This window comes from Mixophyes fleayi, chromosome 1 (assembly GCF_038048845.1).
Source record: "Mixophyes fleayi isolate aMixFle1 chromosome 1, aMixFle1.hap1, whole genome shotgun sequence".
NCBI classification, from domain to species: Eukaryota; Metazoa; Chordata; class Amphibia; order Anura; family Limnodynastidae; genus Mixophyes; species Mixophyes fleayi.
In genome coordinates this window covers 101,017,714-101,036,523 of record NC_134402.1, presented here as the reverse complement: position 1 = coordinate 101,036,523, position 18,810 = coordinate 101,017,714, and the positions used below count along the sequence as shown (strand labels likewise).

At 41.3% G+C, this 18,810-nt stretch overlaps 1 protein-coding gene across 1 annotated transcript; it reads left to right on the top strand.

Moving 5' to 3' along the window:
- Nucleotides 1-6,061: 6,061 nt before the first annotated feature.
- TLR2 (toll like receptor 2) lies at nt 6,062-15,473 on the top strand. Its single transcript, XM_075198509.1, has 2 exons — nt 6,062-6,167; nt 10,725-15,473. Exon 2 carries the CDS (start codon nt 10,744-10,746, stop codon nt 13,102-13,104), a length of 2,361 nt encoding a protein of 786 aa, XP_075054610.1. The 5' UTR covers nt 6,062-6,167; nt 10,725-10,743; the 3' UTR covers nt 13,105-15,473.
- The last annotated feature ends 3,337 nt before the right edge of the window (nt 15,474-18,810 follow it).

The following is an 18,810-nucleotide window of genomic DNA, read 5'->3' as shown; positions in this document are numbered from 1 at the left end:
AGTATTGGTAATAGGAGTTCTCAACTACCATTATAGAGACTTTTACCACAGAAATTAAGGTAAGATCAGAGAGAAAGTAAGCAGCTCTCATATGCACTGAGAAAATATATTTTGTCTGAGAAATTCTATCATCATCAACATTAATTTATATAGTGCCAGCAATTCCGTAGCGCTTTACAATTGGATACGTAACCTGAATCTGAAGTGTAAGGAAACTATATATATATATATATATATATTGAGATGCATATTCAATGTTACATTGTTGTTTGTGAACCTAATTGTGTTTTATTTATTAATTACACACTATACTAAATATATTTTCAAAGTAAATATTTTTATACAAAAAAATCACGTGCTACTACTGTGTAAGGTTTGTGTGGTTACAAGCAAGGCCGAATTTACCGCTAGGCAACCTAGGCACCTGCCTAGGGCCCAGCGGTTCTCGGGGGGCCCAGCTGGGGGGGGGGGGGGGGGGGGACAAGAGCAAATTGATAAAAAATTATAATAAAGAAAAATGTCGGGCCCTCCCCGGACTCACGGTACCCCCCCCCCCGCTACTCATGCTTTGCCGCGAGTCAGGGTAGGGGGGGGTCAGGTGCCGCGTGTCGGGGGAGGGGCCGTCGGGTGCCGCAAGTCAGGGGAAGGGGCCACACGGGGCTAGTGTGGTGGCTGGTCTCCTCCCTCCCTCCTCTGTGTGGCCTGCTGTGTGTCACATGGGACGTGCACCACATGACAGGTGCCGTCCCATGTGTGAAGGGGATGAAGACTCCAGTCCACAGCTCCTAGATGGAAAAAGGTAAGTTGGGGGAGGGGTAGGGTAGTATATTAATAGTGTGTGTGAGAGGCCACTGTCTGTGCGTATTATGTGTGTGAGGGGCCACTGTCTGTGCGTATTGTGTGTGTGAGGGGCCACTGTGTGCGTGTATTATGTGTGTGTGTGGGGCCACTGTCTGTGCGTATTATGTGTGTGAGGGGCCATTGTGTGTGTGTGAGGGGCCATTGCGTATTATGTGTGTGTGTGATGGGCCACTGTGTGCGTACATTATGTGTGGGTGAGGGGCCACTGTGGGCGTGCATTATGTGTGTGTGAGGGGCCACTGTGTGCGTGTATTATGTGTGTGTGAGGGGCCACTGTGTGCGTGTATTATTTGTGTGTGAGGGGCCACTGCGTGCATGTATTATGTGTGTGTGTGAGGGGCCACTGTGGGCGTGCATTATGTGTGTGTGAGGGGCCACTGTGGGCGTGCATTATTTGTGTGTGAGGGGCCACTGTGTGCATGTAATATGTGTGTGTGAGGGGCCACTGTGTGCGTGTATTATGTGTGTGTGAGGGGCCACTGTGTGCGTGTATTATGTGTGTGTGTGAGGGGCCACTGTGTGCGTACATTATGTGTGTGTGAGAGGCCACTGTGTGCGTACATTATGTGTGTGTGAGAGGCCACTGTCTGTGCGTATTATGTGTGTGTGAGAGGCCACTGTCTGTGCGTATTATGTGTGTGAGGGGCCACTGTCTGTGCGTATTATGTGTGTGAGGGGCCACTGTCTGTGCGTATTATGTGTATGAGGGGCCACTGTCTGTGCGTATTGTGTGTGTGAGGGGCCACTGTGCGTGTATTATGTGTGTGTGAGGGGCCACTGTGTGCGTGTATTATGTGTGTGTGAGGGGCCACTGCGTGCGTGTATTATGTGTGTGTGTGAGGGGCCACTGTGTGCGTACATTATGTGTGTGGGAGAGGCCACTGTCTGTGCGTATTATGTGTGTGAGGGGCCACTGTCTGTGCGTATTGTGTGTGTGTGTATTATGTGTATGTGAGGGGCCACTGTCTGTGCGTATTATGTGTATGAGGGACCACTGTCTGTGCGTATTGTGTGTGTGAGGGGCAACTGTGTGCGTGTATTATGTGTGTGTGAGGGGCCACTGCGTGCGTGTATTGTGTGTGAGGGGCCACTGTGGGTGTGCATTATGTGAGTGTATTATGTGTGTGTGAGAGGCCACTCTCTGTGCATATTATGTGTGTGAGCGGCCACTGTGTGCGTGTATTATGTGTGTGTGAGGGGCCACTGTGTGCGTGTATTATGTGTGTGTGAGAGGCCACTCTCTGTGCGTATTATGTGTGTGAGGGGCCACTGTGTGCGTGTATTGTGTGTGTGTGAGGGGCCACTGTCTGTGCGGATTATGTGTGTGAGGGGCCACTGTGTGTGTGTATTATGTGTGTGTGAGGGGCCACTGCGTATATGTATTATGTGTGTGTGTGTGTGTGAGGGGCCACTGTGTGCGTACATTATGTGTATGTGAGGGGCCACTGTCTGTGCGTATTGTGTGTGTGTGAGGGGCCACTGCGTGCGTATATTATGTGTGTGTGAGGGGCTACTGCGTGCGTATATTATGTGTGTGTGAGGGGCCACTGCGTGCGTATATTATGTGTGTGTGAGGGGCTACTGCGTGCGTGTATTATGTGTGTGTGAGGGGCCACTGCGTGCGTGTATTATATTATGTGTGTGTGAGGGGCCACTGCGTGCGTGTATTATATTATGTGTGTGTGAGGGGCCACTGTGTGTATGTATTATGTGTGTGTGAGGGGCCACTGTGTGTGTATGAGGGGGGGGAGGCCCAAACCAATATCTTGCCTAGGCCCCCATGAGGTGTAAATCCGGCTCTGGTTACAAGTAGAGATGGGCGGGTTCGGTTCTCCGAGAACCGAACCCACCCGAACTTTGGGTATCCGAGTACCGAGCTGAGCAGCTCGGTACTCTCCCGCCCATTCCGAATCCAAATCGAGGCCGAACGTCATTGTGACGTTGTCGGATCTCGGGACTCGGTTCTCGCGATACTTCAACTTTATAAATACACGCCTCCACAGCAATCCATCGCCATTTGACAGAGGGAGAGAGCAGGGTGTAGTCATAGGCTAATTAGAGCAGGGAGAGAGAATACAATATTGTTCTTGCAATTGCTCTAACCAAAATCGCTAGTGCAGAGAGGAGGATAGAGGTTTATTATTTTTTCTTCATATTTGGCACTCCCCAGCGCTTTTGGGGTGTCCCCCATAATTGTGCATTAATATTTCTGGCTGTCAAAAGTCATATCTGTCAGCAGTATCTACTAAATAATTTGTAGCACACCTCAGTGCTTTTGGGGTGTCCTCCCTAATTGTGCATTAATATTTCTGGCTGTCAAAAGTCATATCTGTCAGCAGTATCTACTAAATAATTTGTAGCACTCCTCAGTGCTTTTGGGGTGTCCTCCCTAATTGTGCATTAATATTTCTGGCTGTCAAAAGTCATATCTGTCAGCAGTATCTACTAAATAATTTGTAGCACACCTCAGTGCTTTTGGGGTGTCCTCCCTAATTGTGCATTAATATTTCTGGCTGTCAAAAGTCATATCTGTCAGCAGTATCTACTAAATAATTTTTAGCACTCCTCAGTGTTTTTGGGGTGTCCTCCCTAATTGTGCATTAATATTTTTGGCTGTCAAAAGTCATATCTGTCAGCAGTATCTACTAAATAATTTTTAGCACTCCTCAGTGTTTTTGGGGTGTCCTCCCTAATTGTGCATTAATATTTCTGGCTGTCAAAAGTCATATCTGTCAGCAGTATCTACTAAATAATTTTTAGCACTCCTCAGTGTTTTTGGGGTGTCCTCCCTAATTGTGCATTAATATTTCTGGCTGTCAAAAGTCATATCTGTCAGCAGTATCTACTAAATAATTTTTAGCACTCCTCAGTGTTTTTGGGGTGTCCTCCCTAATTGTGCATTAATATTTCTGGCTGTCAAAAGTCATATCTGTCAGCAGTATCTACTAAATAATTTTTAGCACTCCTCAGTGCTTTTGGGGTGTCCTCCCTAATTGTGCATTAATATTTCTGGCTGTCAAAAGTCATAACTGTCAGCAGAATCTACTAAATAATTTTTAGCACTCCTCAGTGCTTTTGGGGTGTCCTCCCTAATTGTGCATTAATATTTCTGGCTGTCAAAAGTCATAACTGTCAGCAGAATCTACTAAATAATTTTTAGCACTCCTCAGTGCTTTTGGGGTGTCCTCCCTAATTGTGCATTAATATTTCTGGCTGTCAAAAGTCATAACTGTCAGCAGAATCTACTAATTAATTTTTAGCACTCCCCAGTGGTTTGCGCTCAGAATGGATTCAAAGCAGTCCACATATGATCTAAATGAGCAACCAGGTTCTGTCACCAGTCCTGATGTTAGTGTTCCCAGTACGTCATCTGGCCAAGGCGATGTCAAACAACAGAGTGTTTTCAAATTAGTGCAAAAAACAAAAACCAAAAAAAAATTTACTGTATTGAAGCGAAAAAGAAGTGTAACTGAGCAAAAGTTAAGTGACGATAAAAAAAAAATTGCAAGCATGCCATTCTACACACGCAGTGGCAAAGAGAGAATGAGGCCTTCACCTTTGGCTATTAGTGGCAGATCCCAAAAAGTTACCCAGCCTACAATTGGTGCACAACTACTGTTACGTGTCAAAGCCGAGCTGCAAGATAACAGTGAGGCATTACAGGAGAATATTTGCTCTGATTCACAAATGACAACAATCCCTGTGGAGAGTCCATCCAACAGTGGGATGTCTAATCGTGAGCATTCTGCTGATGTGTGCCTTAATAGCCCGAGTGTAGCCGGTGATACCCAAATTGAGGATGCCACTTTGGAATTAGAAGAGGATGAGGGGGAGATTTGTGTAGGCGACGAGGGCGCTAATGATGATGTTGATGATTATGATGCAGACAGATACCAAATTGCCTTTCTCAATTTCTATTTATATTCTAGATTATATAACGGCTGAATAGTTTTCTATTTTACTCCTAGTGGAGAGAGGATCTGATGCAGACAGATACCAAACTGCCTTTGTCCATTTCAATTTATATTGTACAATATATAACGGCTGAATTTATTAGTATTTTATACAAGTGGAGGGGGGCCTAGAGAGACAGAAACCAAACTGGCTTTCTCCATGTCAATTAATATTGTACAGTCTATAACGGCTGGATTTTTTGGTATTTTATACAAGTGGAGGGGGGCCTAGAGAGACAGAAACCAAACTGGCTTTCTCCATGTCAATTAATATTGTACAGTCTATAATGGCTGAATTTTTTGTTTTTTTAAAAAAGTGGAGGGGGGGCTATAGAGACAGAAAGCAAACTGTCTTTTTCCATTTCTTTACATATTTAACTATAAGTGTAGGGTGTAATATACATCCAAAGATGATGGCTGCATCGCCAATATGCATAGAGGGATAGGAAGACAATCTGTTTTGTGTGTAGAATAAATGAAGGCCTACCAACGAAGAATTAAACAGTTTTTTTGGATGATTTATTACCTCAACAATTAGATTACTTATCTCTAAAACAGTTGGAGCACTAAATTGGGTTATTTTAGGCACAAAAACATGTATTTTCTAACAAAATAGCAAAACAAAACCAAACAAAACCAAAACCAAAACACGCAATGGCGGTTTTACAAAACCAAAACCAAAACCAAAACACGACGGTAATCCAGATCCAAAACCGAATCCAAAACCAAAACACGGGGGTCAGTGACCATCTCTAGTTACAAGGGGTCCCCAAGTCGCCCCTACAGGTCATTTCAGCCACGTCCCTACAGACTCACTCATTCAACAAGTTGGTGGAGGCACTGGCAAAGTGAGAATTAATTGGTGATTCACACACGGAGAGTTTACAGACACGTCCCTTAGCTGGAGTAAGGGGATGTTGCACAAGCATTTGGAAATCCCCTTTTAGAAATCATACACATAGTCCTGGATGTCTGGTCCGTAACCCCATAAACAGTTTGAAAATACTGCCAGATATATCTGCCAGAATAACACTTCACTTTTCATCTTCCTTCTTCCCACCACATGTCCTGCACATTGCCTAATATTTGTATAGATCTCTAAGCATAACCACACCATCCTCAGAAGAATGGAGCAGTGTGTACAACTGTGATTTCCCTACTAACCTGTATGCACTGTAACTCTCCGCCCACAGCTGGGGCTGTGCTGCTCAGTCCTCTGACAGCAAGATCCGTGCAAGCTGCGCTGTGTGCCCTTGAAGCAGGAAACTTGTAGCTGGTTTGACTTGTTTAATGTGAAATCACTATCAGGATCATACACAGCCACGGATTAGGCTGCACTAAAGCTGTTTGCAGGTTAGTGTTATCTGTTGGTTTTTTTTTTCATTTTGCTGATTATGAAACAGAAGTTCGCTCTTGTTGTTAGAGGGAGGGGTGTTCTGGATGTAACCAAGTAAGTTCATATTTTTTCTTGTCGCTAAATGCTCCAGCACACATGAAAACAAACATATTTCTGTGGGAGTAACACTGCCCTCTCTGGTAAAACAAATACTGTCTGGCTTTCCAGCACTTTTTTATTTTTTTTTACATATACAAAGCAAGGGAAAAAGCCACCTTACACTCACACCAGGTACAGGGGCACAGGAGAGGGGAATGAAAACAGAAACTGCAGCACATTACATGTAATCATACATTGTCCCTCAAGGCGGAAACCTCAGAGTCAATCTAATATGTTTAATGTGTAAGCTATGATTTACTTGTGTTCTGTTATTTTTTTAAGTCTTCAGCAGCATCTGTTATCTCCTCTGTAAGATCTGTTATTTTTCACTGCTGCAAACCAATTGGAAGTTCTGTTCCCAGTAACTGATAATGGACGCAACTTAAAAAAGTGCAAGTAATGTATTTGTGCAGTGCAAATGACATTGTGTCACAAACTATATGCCTATTTTTGTGCGAATGTGGCAGCACAGGAATATGCATATCATCATCATCTATTTATTTATATAGCGCCACAAATTCCGCAGTGCTGTACAGAGAACTCACTCACATCAGTCCCTGCCTCATTGGAGCTTACAATCTAAATCCCCTAACATACACACAGACCGAGAGAGACTAAGGGAAATTTGATAGCAGCCAATTAAGTTATCAGTATGTTTTTGGAGTGTGGGAGGAAACCCACGCAAACACGGGGAGAACATACAAACTCCATGGTTGGGAATCAAACTCATGACCCCAGTGCTGTGAGGCAGAAGTGCTAACCACTAAGCCACCATGCTGCCCATCAAGATGTCGGTGCCTCTCACACTTTATTTAAGACAAAATGAGACTGGAATAAACAGTATATTTTGGAGAAAGAAAGTCAAAATGAAAGCGGTGCGGGGTTCTTTGTTAATAGGCTGGACTTCAGAGTAATATTTTTATTCTTTCTATGATGCGCATTTTCAGCCCAACCAACAAGGCGCAGCGTGCATAACACCAGACTGTGATTGTGCATCACGCAGGTGTGAGATGGATAAATAGGTGCAAAGTGAAATCTGCTGCAGGAGTACATCTATTACGGCTTGTAAATGAAATATAGGGGCTAATGCAGAGTTGGTGGCAAAATGGGAGTAAATTACTCTTACAAATGTGCATATAAAGATAGTGTACTTCCACCCGTATGCAGCGCCGTGCACATCTATAGATGCTTCACATCAGCATATATGCCTAGTTTACGCCAAGTCATCATCATCACCATATATCTGCACCTGCCCTTTAGCAGGTGCAAAAGAGACCCCTCCTAACAGGTAAATATGTGTGTTTCTCCAGTTCTGCATGAGCACACACTTACTGAACTTGGCATGCATTTGCACACCCCTCCCCTCCTCCATCCACCTTACCAGTCATAAGGAGGCACAAGTGGCAAATACAGTAAGTGTGCATTGGCACATATGTGTCTGTTCTACTGTGGGCATTCACAGTGCAAATCTGCGCATATTACTCAATGTAACTTGTGAAAGTTCTACTCTGCATTAGGCCCTTCATTTTGTTTATTGCTTTTGTATTCTGAGCCAAGCTACTTAAGAGAGTATAACATACTTGCCTACTTTTTAAACCTGTATTTTGGGAGATCGGAGTACAGATCATGTGACAGAGGGTAGGAGGTGGCGTGACAACGTCATTATGTCACTATAGCCCCGCCCCTACCATAAAATACAGAAATTCAAGGTATTGAATAGCGGGGGGCGTGGCTTAATGCCGCAATTAAGCTTCTCCCCTCTATTCAATGCCCTGAATTTCAGCATTTTACAGGGTGCGGGAGGTTTGCCTACTCTTCCAGGAGTCCGGGAGGACTCCCCGAAATTCGGGAGCCTTCTGAAAAATTCCGGGAGAGTAGCCAAGTATGGAATATAGCTGTAGACATAATAGAAGTGAGATATATGTTTTCTGCAAATATTTTTGCCCTGCACCCAAAGAGTATCCAAATAAATAAAGCAAAGAGAAAAACATTAACATGTAAATAATTGCAGGACACTAATGTATGTGTAAAAGTACATAACACTTTTCTGTACATAGTAGTGTTATTTACTTGTGTTAATGTAATAAGGCCTATTTATTATGCATCCCATTTTTGCCCCGTTAATGATCATGTCATCGCAGAGATATCAGATGAATTTAGTTGGCTATTTACTACTGCAGTCATGTAGGGATAACGCATGCGATAGGAGGCTGTTTCTGCAATGACTTCTCTCTAGAGTTAACTCCGGGTTCTGACCCGGAGTCTTTACTGGGCATGCGTGACCTAGAGACCAGGGGTCATTTACGTTAATTAGCACAGGGGAGAGCAGGAAGGCTGCGGAGTGGGATCTGAAGAGCCCTCTACCACAATGCCCTCTCCATAGGACTGAGTGGGTAATGCCATCTTCTGACAGTGTTAGCAGTTGTGGTCAAGTTCCAAAATGCTAAACTTTTCAGAGCTTGATACATTTGACTACACCACAGTCTCCATTGAGTATTATGGGGACTCCGATTTCTCATGCTTTTGATAAATAGTTTTCTTAAAAATGCCTAAACCATAAGGGAAAAGCCATTTCTTTGATAAATAAGCCCCTTAGTGTTACATTAGTTGCACTTAATTGTGTAAATTGTAAAGACCTTCGTGTGTTGGGATATTTTATATATTTGTGACCAGATCAGATTTCACCATTATTCTATATATTTGCTTAACTGAGAAGTAATGTTTAACTGCTTTGTGTACCCTGCTGAATGTTGCTGGAGGCAGTTACACATCTTTCGTTTTGAGCTGCATTGTTTTCCCCTGGAATTACTTTTACATGTTTTGTTCTTCCCAAGCAACTGTTATATTGTTTCATTTTGGAACAGACATAACTTTCTTTAGATAGCATAGTGAAAGAAATATATTTTAAGGTAACTGTAGGAAGTTACCCAAATAATTAATCAGATAGTTATTGCGAGTAGAGATACCAAATCGGTGTATGCTAGGTTAGGCATGGTAAAGATATATGGCCTAGAACAGATTTTAGTTTTTTATTTTTCTTTAAAAAAAGGGAGTCTGTCTCTGGCCTCCTCTATGGACAGCACTCGTACGTTCAGTGGAAACTGTATCTGACACCAGCTGTCATAGCACCAGTGTGCTAACACAGGGGATGTTTCAGATCGATCTCCTTCACAACAACCAGGGTTCCCTTCTTGCAGGTAAATCCCTGATATCACTATCATGACATCACAGAATTTCCTGTAAACAATGAGGATTTGAATGCTTTCACACTGAGCTATACAGAGCGCTCACTTTGAATGATATGAACAGGAATCTGCTGCCCACTTCCCTAGATCTTGCGGCTGATATATTGAGTGGACTTGAATATATGTCTGCTAAGCCCAAGTCAGGAGAAGGGGTTGAAATAGAATTCAATACTTGTACATAGTCCAGTTTTAAATTTTAGCAAGATATAATAACTGATGCTTAGGTGTATTCCCAGGAATATATGCAAATTCTTAATAGGCCCCTATCTGCATAATAGTCTCACCTGTCTAGTGAGACTATTGCTCAAAATAGGTGTGCACCTCCAATCAGGCCGTCTTGCACAAAGGCTTTGCCTGTTTGTCTAGTCTGCATGTGTCCATGTAATTACATTTTAAAATATGTTTAAGGTCAGGGTTTCAATTAGGATTTGGAAAGCTTTGACCTATAGCTAATCATAACCCTAATTTTACCTCAAACCCTAACCCCCTAATTCACAGCTAAACTTTAACTGAAAGGCTGGTGTAGCACCTACATTTTGGAAGCAACATTTTATGTGTTGGTTAAAAAATGCAGAGATCTGCTGCTTATTCATATCACTGAACTCTATGGAATCTGCTCTTTGCTGTTTAGCTGTTTCCAAAGTTTCTAATACTTTGAAATACTGCATCTAATGTGTTTGCATTACAGATAAAACAAACAGCTGTAAAGCCTATTGAAATAAATGTACAAAACACAAACTGTAGAAAGCTACTGAGGTTCAAAGCAGTGTTTTTCCTTCTGGATAAAAAAACAACCATAAAAACTGTCTTAAATATTTCTCTGTATTGTAAGCAGTGTAAATATACTGTCTCTAAAATGCAGATGTGACAACAGTCAATCCCTAATTTATTTTAAAATGTTACTTTGTTTGTAAATAAATAGCAGAAATACATGTTACAAGGTGAAAATAGTCTGGAAAGCTAAACATTATGTATGTATATTGTTTTTCCTGCAATGTTTTTGTTACATTGTATTGCTTTAGTTTAGGTTCCCTACATATATGTAACTGTAACTGAGGCTGTGTGTATTTGTGGTTTAATCACATCATATGGCATTTTTCACTAATTAGGGTTATGTATCAAGAAAAATGTCTGGAAAAATAATTTTGTTTTTATTTCTGATCTCTTTAGTTATCCCCAATTCATAAAGATGTACTACATCTTCTATTGGTGCTTAGTCTACCCAGTGATGACTGCAACACCGCCAGAAGATGAAACAGTCTGTTCGTGTGACCATACGGATTATTGCGATTGCTCTTCAAAGCACCTTTACACTATTCCTTCCACACTGCCAAAACAATTAAAGGGTTTGGATTTGTCCAATAATTTAATTCAGATGATCACCGACACAGACCTGAAGATGTACCCAGAACTGAAAGTACTTCGTTTAAAGCACAATCAAATTCATAGCATCAGCGATAATTCTTTTCAGTCACTAACAAGTCTTGAAGATTTGGATATCTCCTATAACAACTTAACCAGTTTGTCAGTCGCTTGGTTTATACATCTTGACACGCTGAAATCTTTAAACTTGCTAGGTAATCATTACACTACGCTTGGTGAAAACTCCCTCTTCTCCAATCTGGCCTCATTGAGGTTCTTACAATTTGGAAATCCAGTCTTTGCTGTGCTCCGTAAGCAAGATTTTGGTGGTGTGCTGAAGTTAGATGAACTTTACCTAAATATTCCACGCCTCCAGCAATATACAGGTGGCACCATGAAGGCAGTAAAGGATATTGGGCACATTAATCTGGCTGCAAATGTAACTTTATTACCAGAAATAATACATGATCTTGTGTATTCTGTCACCTTGTTGGAGATCACAAATACATCTTTCCAAGACAGTCAGGAAGCAGAATGCTTTGCAGTGCTCAATGACACAAGTGTGAGGATTTTAAAGTATACAAACTGTATACTGACTGATGCCAGTGCAGCAAGAATGATAGAAATTATCTACACCCAGAAAAATATTACTGATCTTATTTTAGAGGACTGTGTGCTTCAGGGAACAGGGCATGGATCTCCCATTTTGAAACATTATAACTCATCCTTATCGACAGTCGTTATTAAGAACTTGTACATACCAAACTTTTTTCTTTTTTCAGACTTAAGTTTTGTGTATCAGTTAGTGTATAACATTAAAAGTGTGACCTGTATAGACAGCAAAGTGTTTTTGATGCCTTGCCACTTTTCCAGATCCTTTAAATTTCTGGAATATCTTGATCTAAGCGGGAATCTGCTGACAGATCTGTTTTTGGAAAGTTCAGCCTGTTATTTTGAAGGTTACGGTGCTTGGCCTTCATTGCAAACTTTAAATGTCAGCAGGAATCTGTTATCGTCATTACCCAAAGTATCTCATGTGCTTGCCATGGTACCAACCTTAACTAATATTGATTTAAGTAAAAATTCTTTTGGTGAAATTGGCCTTTCTTCTTGCAAGTGGCCTGAAAAACTGATATACCTAAACCTTTCAGATTGCCAGATGACAGTTATCAATAACTGCATTCCTATCACTTTGCAACTATTGGATTTAAATTTCAATAATCTTGAAGAGTTTGTTGTTAATTTGCCAGATTTGAAGGAACTACACATATCAAATAACAGATTAGCCAAATTGCCAGGTGAAGCCGACCTGTCCAGCTTAGTACTGCTTGTAATTAGCAAAAACAGAGTGAATGACTTTTATCAGTCAGATTTGGATTTATTCCCAAACTTGGCAAAACTGGATGGAAGTCGCAACAATTATTTCTGCTCTTGTCAATTTGTGGATTTTATAAGGGAACATAAAAAAATTCTTCTGGGTTGGCCGACACATTACATTTGTGATTCTCCTTCTGTTGCCAGAGGCAAGCAGATTGAGGAAGTAAGACTTCCTATCTTAATGTGCCACAAGACATTGGTTGTGACACTGTCCTGCGTCTTCTTGATATTAGCTATAGCCATAATTGTGGCACTTTGCCACTTTCTTCACGTCATATGGTATGTGAAAATGACCTGGGCCTGGTTGAAAGCTAAGAGGAAGCCTTTAAAAGTTCCTGGGCAAGAGATCTGTTATGATGCCTTTATATCTTTTAGTGAAAGAGACTCTGAATGGGTTGAGAATATGATGGTGCCAGAGCTGGAGAATTCGAACCCTCCACTCAGGGTATGTCTTCATAAACGTGACTTTGTACCTGGCAAATGGATCATTGATAACATTATGGATGCCATGGAAAAGAGCTACAAAACCCTGTTTATTTTGTCTGAGCACTTTGTCCACAGTGAGTGGTGCAAATATGAGCTGGAGTTTTCTCACTTTCGTCTTTTTGATGAAAACAATGATACCGCCATTTTGGTTCTTTTAGAGCCAATTGAAAAGTCAACTGTTCCAAAGAGATTCTACAAACTGAGGAAACTCATGAGCACAAAAACCTACTTGGAGTGGCCGACAGAGGAAGAAGAGCAGCAAATCTTCTGGTTTAATCTGAAATCAGCACTGAAACCTGAAGACTATCCTAATGTTCAAGCATAATGCTAAATATGTAAAAATATCAGATGCACCTATTGGTATGTAAATATGACCATATACAAGCACTATGTAGTCCAATTTGAAGGAAATAAAAAGCAGGGTTTCTACACGAAGCTGATTGCAGAATCTGAGTTTCCTTAAGAAATATAATTTAGATCAGGCCTGTCCAACCTGCGGCCCTCCAGGTGTTGTGAAACTACAAGTCCCAGCATGCCCTTCCAGCTATTAACTGGTTGTCTACTGGCAAGGCATGCTGGGGCTTGCATTTTCACAACACCTGGAGGGCCACAGGTTGGACAGGCCTGATTTAGATGGTAAGGAAGGAAGTGGTTCATCTCAATCCATTGTTTAGGTTCTGCATGGATTCTGTGATGCTTTTTCAAGAATTGGTCAATGCTAAGTGGAAAAAGCATAATTTCTGTTAATCTTTAGAAACACCAAATCATCTGTACAACAAGTGAAATGTGATTCTGCAAAGGAGGAACATTGAGGTTATAAATGGTACAAGGGCATGGGTCCATACATTTGTTACCCAGCAGAAGAAAAATTAGTTTTTCAGATGTTATGTTCATTTTTGTTTTTACAGTAGAAGAATATTATATATTTGCTCTGTAATTATTTCAGTATTTCTCTTAGAAAAAGAAGGAAAGTAACTTTACTTTGTTTAATAATATTAGTTCTTTTGTTTTGAAAATCATACATGTAATGGTTAATAATTAGTGCCTTTCTTAATTGCTGCTAACAATTCAGAACTTAGCTTTTATTAAATATGAAAACATTATTTATCTATTGTGTAGATATGTCATGCTGCCAATTGTTATCCTAATTAAACACCAATTTTATTTTATTTGTACCTGTACGTTATTTGAAAATTAGAATACTCCAATTGCATGAACGCCCCATTTACATCAAAATGAAGTAAAGTACTCTACTTGTTTTTTTATTTCTATTCTTTGTTTTGAATACATTTTCAATAAAATAGTTGATGAGGTTGAAAAAAAAAAACATCAATCCATCCAGTTAAACCTATTTTGGATCTCCTGCGATCCCTCTTTTATATTTGTTCCAGTTGAAGCACCCACTATCTATTTCAATTGGGTAACATCCCTCCTGACCCAATATTGCAATCTTATTTCTCCCTGGATCCACTACTATCCTTCATTTTAATTAACGGTCGTAACCCTGGCTACCCATTTCCGCTAAAAAATTGTATAACCCTTTCTTAAACATATTATTGAAATTGATCACAACCTTCCCTGGCAGTGAATTCCATATCTTGACTGCCCTTAATTGTAAAGAACCCCTTCCTTTGCTGGTTGTAAAACTTCCTCTCCTCTAACCTTAGGGGGTGACCGCGTGTCCTGTGTATGGTCCTTGGGGTAAAGAGTTCTGATGAAAGTTCTCTGTATTGAACCTTTATGTATTTGTACATAGTAATCATATCCCCTATTAGATGCCTCTTTTCTAGAATAAATGTGCCTAAACTAGCTAACCTTTTCTCATAACTCCATACCCTTTATTAATTTTGTGGCCCTTCACTGAACCCTTTCTAGTTCCAAAATGCCTTTTTTATAGAGTGGTGCCCAGAACTGTACTCCATACTCAAGATGAGGTCTTATCAGCGATTTATATAGTGGCAAAATTTCACTGTCTTCCCTTATATCTATGCCCCTTTTTATGCATGCTAATACTTTATTGGCCTTTGCAGCTGCTGCTTGACATTGAGCACTATTGCTAAGTCTACTGTCTACGAGCATGCCCAAATTCTGTTCCATTACAGATTCCCCTAAATTTATCCCATCTAATTTATAGATTGCATGCTTGTTTTTGATCTCTAAATGCATAACTTTACATTTATCTATGTTAAACCTCATATTCCATTTGGCCACCCAATCCTTCAGTTTATTTAAGTCTTTCTGCAGAGAAACTACATTTTGTTCTGATTTTATTATCTTAAAGTTTGGTGTCATCTGCAAAAATGGAAACTTTACCCTCTAAACCATCACCAAGGTCATTAATACATACATTAAAAAGGAGTGGCCCCAGCACGGAACCTTGAGGTACTCCACTTAAAACTTTTCACCAATTAGATAAATGTTCCATTTATCACAACTCTCTGCTCCCTATTCTCCAACTAGTTTTTGACCCAAGTACAAATGTTGTTTCCTACACTCAGTTTCCTTATTTTGTAAAAATAAAGAAAAAGAAATATGTCATGAATGGGGCACGCTGTGAATGAAGTTATGAACCAATTTAAAACTCAATACTTTATTAAGGTTAACTTAAAAAAAAGAGAAACATCGTTAATTTCCCATTGGTTATCTAGATCTTTACTAGTAAGAACATATTACAAGGGGTATATGTGTAGTGAAGGTTGTGACAAGCCAAGACTGCCATGACTCGCTATGCTTTATAATAATATTAATAGTCTAATTTTGCCTATTGTTGTATTGATCTCAATTTAATAAATTGATTAAATAAGAAACCACCAGTGTGTTTTTTCTTTTCTTATTCTTGGTATTCTCTAATAATGATAAAAAAGTCACTCTAATGTAAACGTGGAAGTAGATTCAATGGTCTATCCCACATGAGTCTAACTCTGAATAATCATCTTGTTTCATAAAGGTGACCAATTCCAGGTGATTGCCTGGATAAGGCGAGTAAGAGAAACGTGAATCACCGCTCACTAAGCTATGTTACTTATTTGATCTCTAGATTAATAATATATTGAGAAGAAATCACTTTTGTTATCCTTAGCAATCACTATATATAAAAGTGTCTGCTAACCATAGAATGAAAGCAGTAGTGGAACTACTTAATACTATTGGGGGGGGGGGGGGGGGGTGATATTGTCAAAATATCAGCTTATACATTGAAAATCAATAGCAAGTGCAGAATCTTGCCATATTGGTAGCTTATAGAAGGGAGAATTAATCTTATACAGTCAACTGCCACATAGATTAATAACTGATGAAATAAAGCAATTAAAGAATCTTCTCTTTGATAATTATATTCTCTATAATATAACATCACTGATTATTAATACACGAATCACTTGATTTGGTCACCTTTATGAAACAAGGTGATTATTCAGAGCTAGGCTCATGTGGGATAGACAATTGAAAGTACTTCCACATTTAGATTAGAGTGGCTTCTTTAATATCATTAGAGAATACCAAGAATAAAAAAGCAAAAACTAGAGATGCTCACTGACCCCCGTGTTTTGGTTTTGGTTTTGGATCTGGATTACCTTCGGGTTTTGGTTTTGGTTTTGGCAAAACCACCCTTGTGTGTTTTGGTTTTGGTGTTGTTTGGTTTTGTTTTGCAATTTTGTTTAAAAATAAAAAAATTTGGCCATAAAATAACCGAATTTAGTGCTCCACCTGTTTCTTGGATAAGTAATGTAATTGTAAAGCTAATAAATGATGAAAAAAACTGTTTAATTTCTGGTAGGCCGTCATTAATTCTACACACAAACCAGATTGTCTGCCCCTCCATCTATGCATATTGGCAATGCAGCCATCGTCTTTGGGTGTATATTACACCCTACACTTATAGTTAAGTATATAAAGAAATGGACAAAGGCAGTTTGGTTTCTGTTTCTATAGGCCCCCCTTGTCACTCACCGGACTGTGAGTGCTTCTTCCCGGACTATTAGGAACCGTGGACGTCCTCTATCCTGAGGGACTGCGCATGCGCAGCCCTTTCCAAACCTTCAGTGTATGTTCCTTTAACTTAATTGGCAGATCAGGCAACCTCCCTATATTAAGCACCTGTGTCAACACCACGTTGCCTGATCTTGGAGTCTCATTCCCCATGAGTCTCTGAAGGTGTTCCTGTGTTTCCTCGTTTATTCAGCCCAGCTGATTCCTGTGGTTTCCAAACCACTTCTACCTCTGTGGTTTCCAAACCACTTCTACTACTGTGGTTCCCATACCACTTCTACCATCTACTGTATCATCGTGACTGTGAGCTGATTCCTATCCGCTGCCTCCGTGCACTACAGTCTTCTAACCACTTCAACTCTACCTTGTATCATTGGGACTGTTAGCTGATGCCTATCCGCTGCCTCCGTGCACTACAGTCTTTCATTCACATCCACTCACCTGTTCATGATCGTGACTGTTTGGCTGATTCCTATCCGCTGCCTCCGTGCACTACAGTCTTCAACCTGCAACTCGTCTGTGTTTCATCATCGTGACTGCTAGCTGATTCCTATCCGCTGCCTCCGTGCACTACAGTCTTCAACCTGCAACCCGTCTGTGTTTCATCGTGACTGTTTAGCTGATTCCTATCCGCTGCCTCTGTGCGCTTCAGTCTTCAGTCCTTGTCAACTCTCCCGTGTTTCCTTGAGTCTGCTGCCACTATTGCTACCCGCTACTCTCCGTGATCAACTGTTCCAGTTCAACTCTGCTCTGGTGTCCCATCGTTACTGCACCTGCTGGTTGCTATTGGCTACCTCCGTGTTCCCGCAGAGACCCGCTGCTGTTACTTCTCAGCGCTACGCATCCATCTACTGCTGATCCGCTCTCCACGCCTTCCTGGGTTCCCTGCTGGTCTACCTACCTGTGCGCTGCACCTGCTAGACCACCGCTTCACCCATCCAGGGACTTTGCATCCTGCCGGCCTCCTGCCGTTCAGGTATCTCTGCACTTCTGTCTGACTGCCTTCTCCTGAACCACGGTATGCATACTTCCCATTGACTGTGCTGTGTATTGCATACCTTGCTGGACTGTGTTGGTTCTCCTCTGGAGTGTACTATCCGCTGAGTCTATTGCCATCATTGACTGTGTTATCTCATGCTGGATTACTTCAAGAGACTTTCTATATTGGCAGTGTTGTTCAGTCATTTATACATTTATATTGTGCATATTACTGTGGATCAAAGTCAAGGTGCCCGTGTATATATTGTGTTGCAGTCTCTCCCCGTGCACCTCCTCACATATATATTCAGTGGTACAACTTGCTAGTGGCAGACCACTGACCCCTGTTTCCAGTTTCACCTGCTCCAGTATCCTCTCACATAGCAGTGGTACAACTTGCTAACGCAGACCACTGACTCCCCGGATACCTCCATTTGGATTCCATTCCTTCACTCAGACAGCGGTACAACTTGCTATCCGCAGACCGCTGACTCTCATCACCTCCTCGTTTCTGTTGGACATTCCTCCTCACTATAGCAGTGGTACAACTTGCTACCGCAGACCACTGACTACCTTCACGTGTCCTTTGTCCATACAGTTCCTCGTGTATTACTACCTCCATATTGCCAGTGCTGCTAGTCATAGACTTTCCTGAGCATCTCATCATCTGCTATTTCCTGTTCCGTGATCACCCTGCTACCAGAGTACCATATTACCACCTATACTGCTCTGGTAAGCCTATCACCTGGTGATCCCTGGGTAAAGACTCCTAGTGCCCGTGACAGTAAGATCAGGCCATGACAGACCCAGATACGGAACCTACTGCTAAAGAGATGCTGCAGCATCTGGTCAGCCGTGTGGAGCAACAGGATGCTCGCCAACAGCTGTTACTTCAATGTTACCAATCATTAACCTCCCAAGGAACATCTGGACAGACTGTTACAGCTAATATTGAAGCTCCTGTGCTTTCCTCCGTTTCCCCAGTGCCATCCCAGGTGTCTACAGCTCCTACGCTTCACCTGCCTACTCCGTCAAAATATGACGGGGACCCCAAAACTTGTAGAGG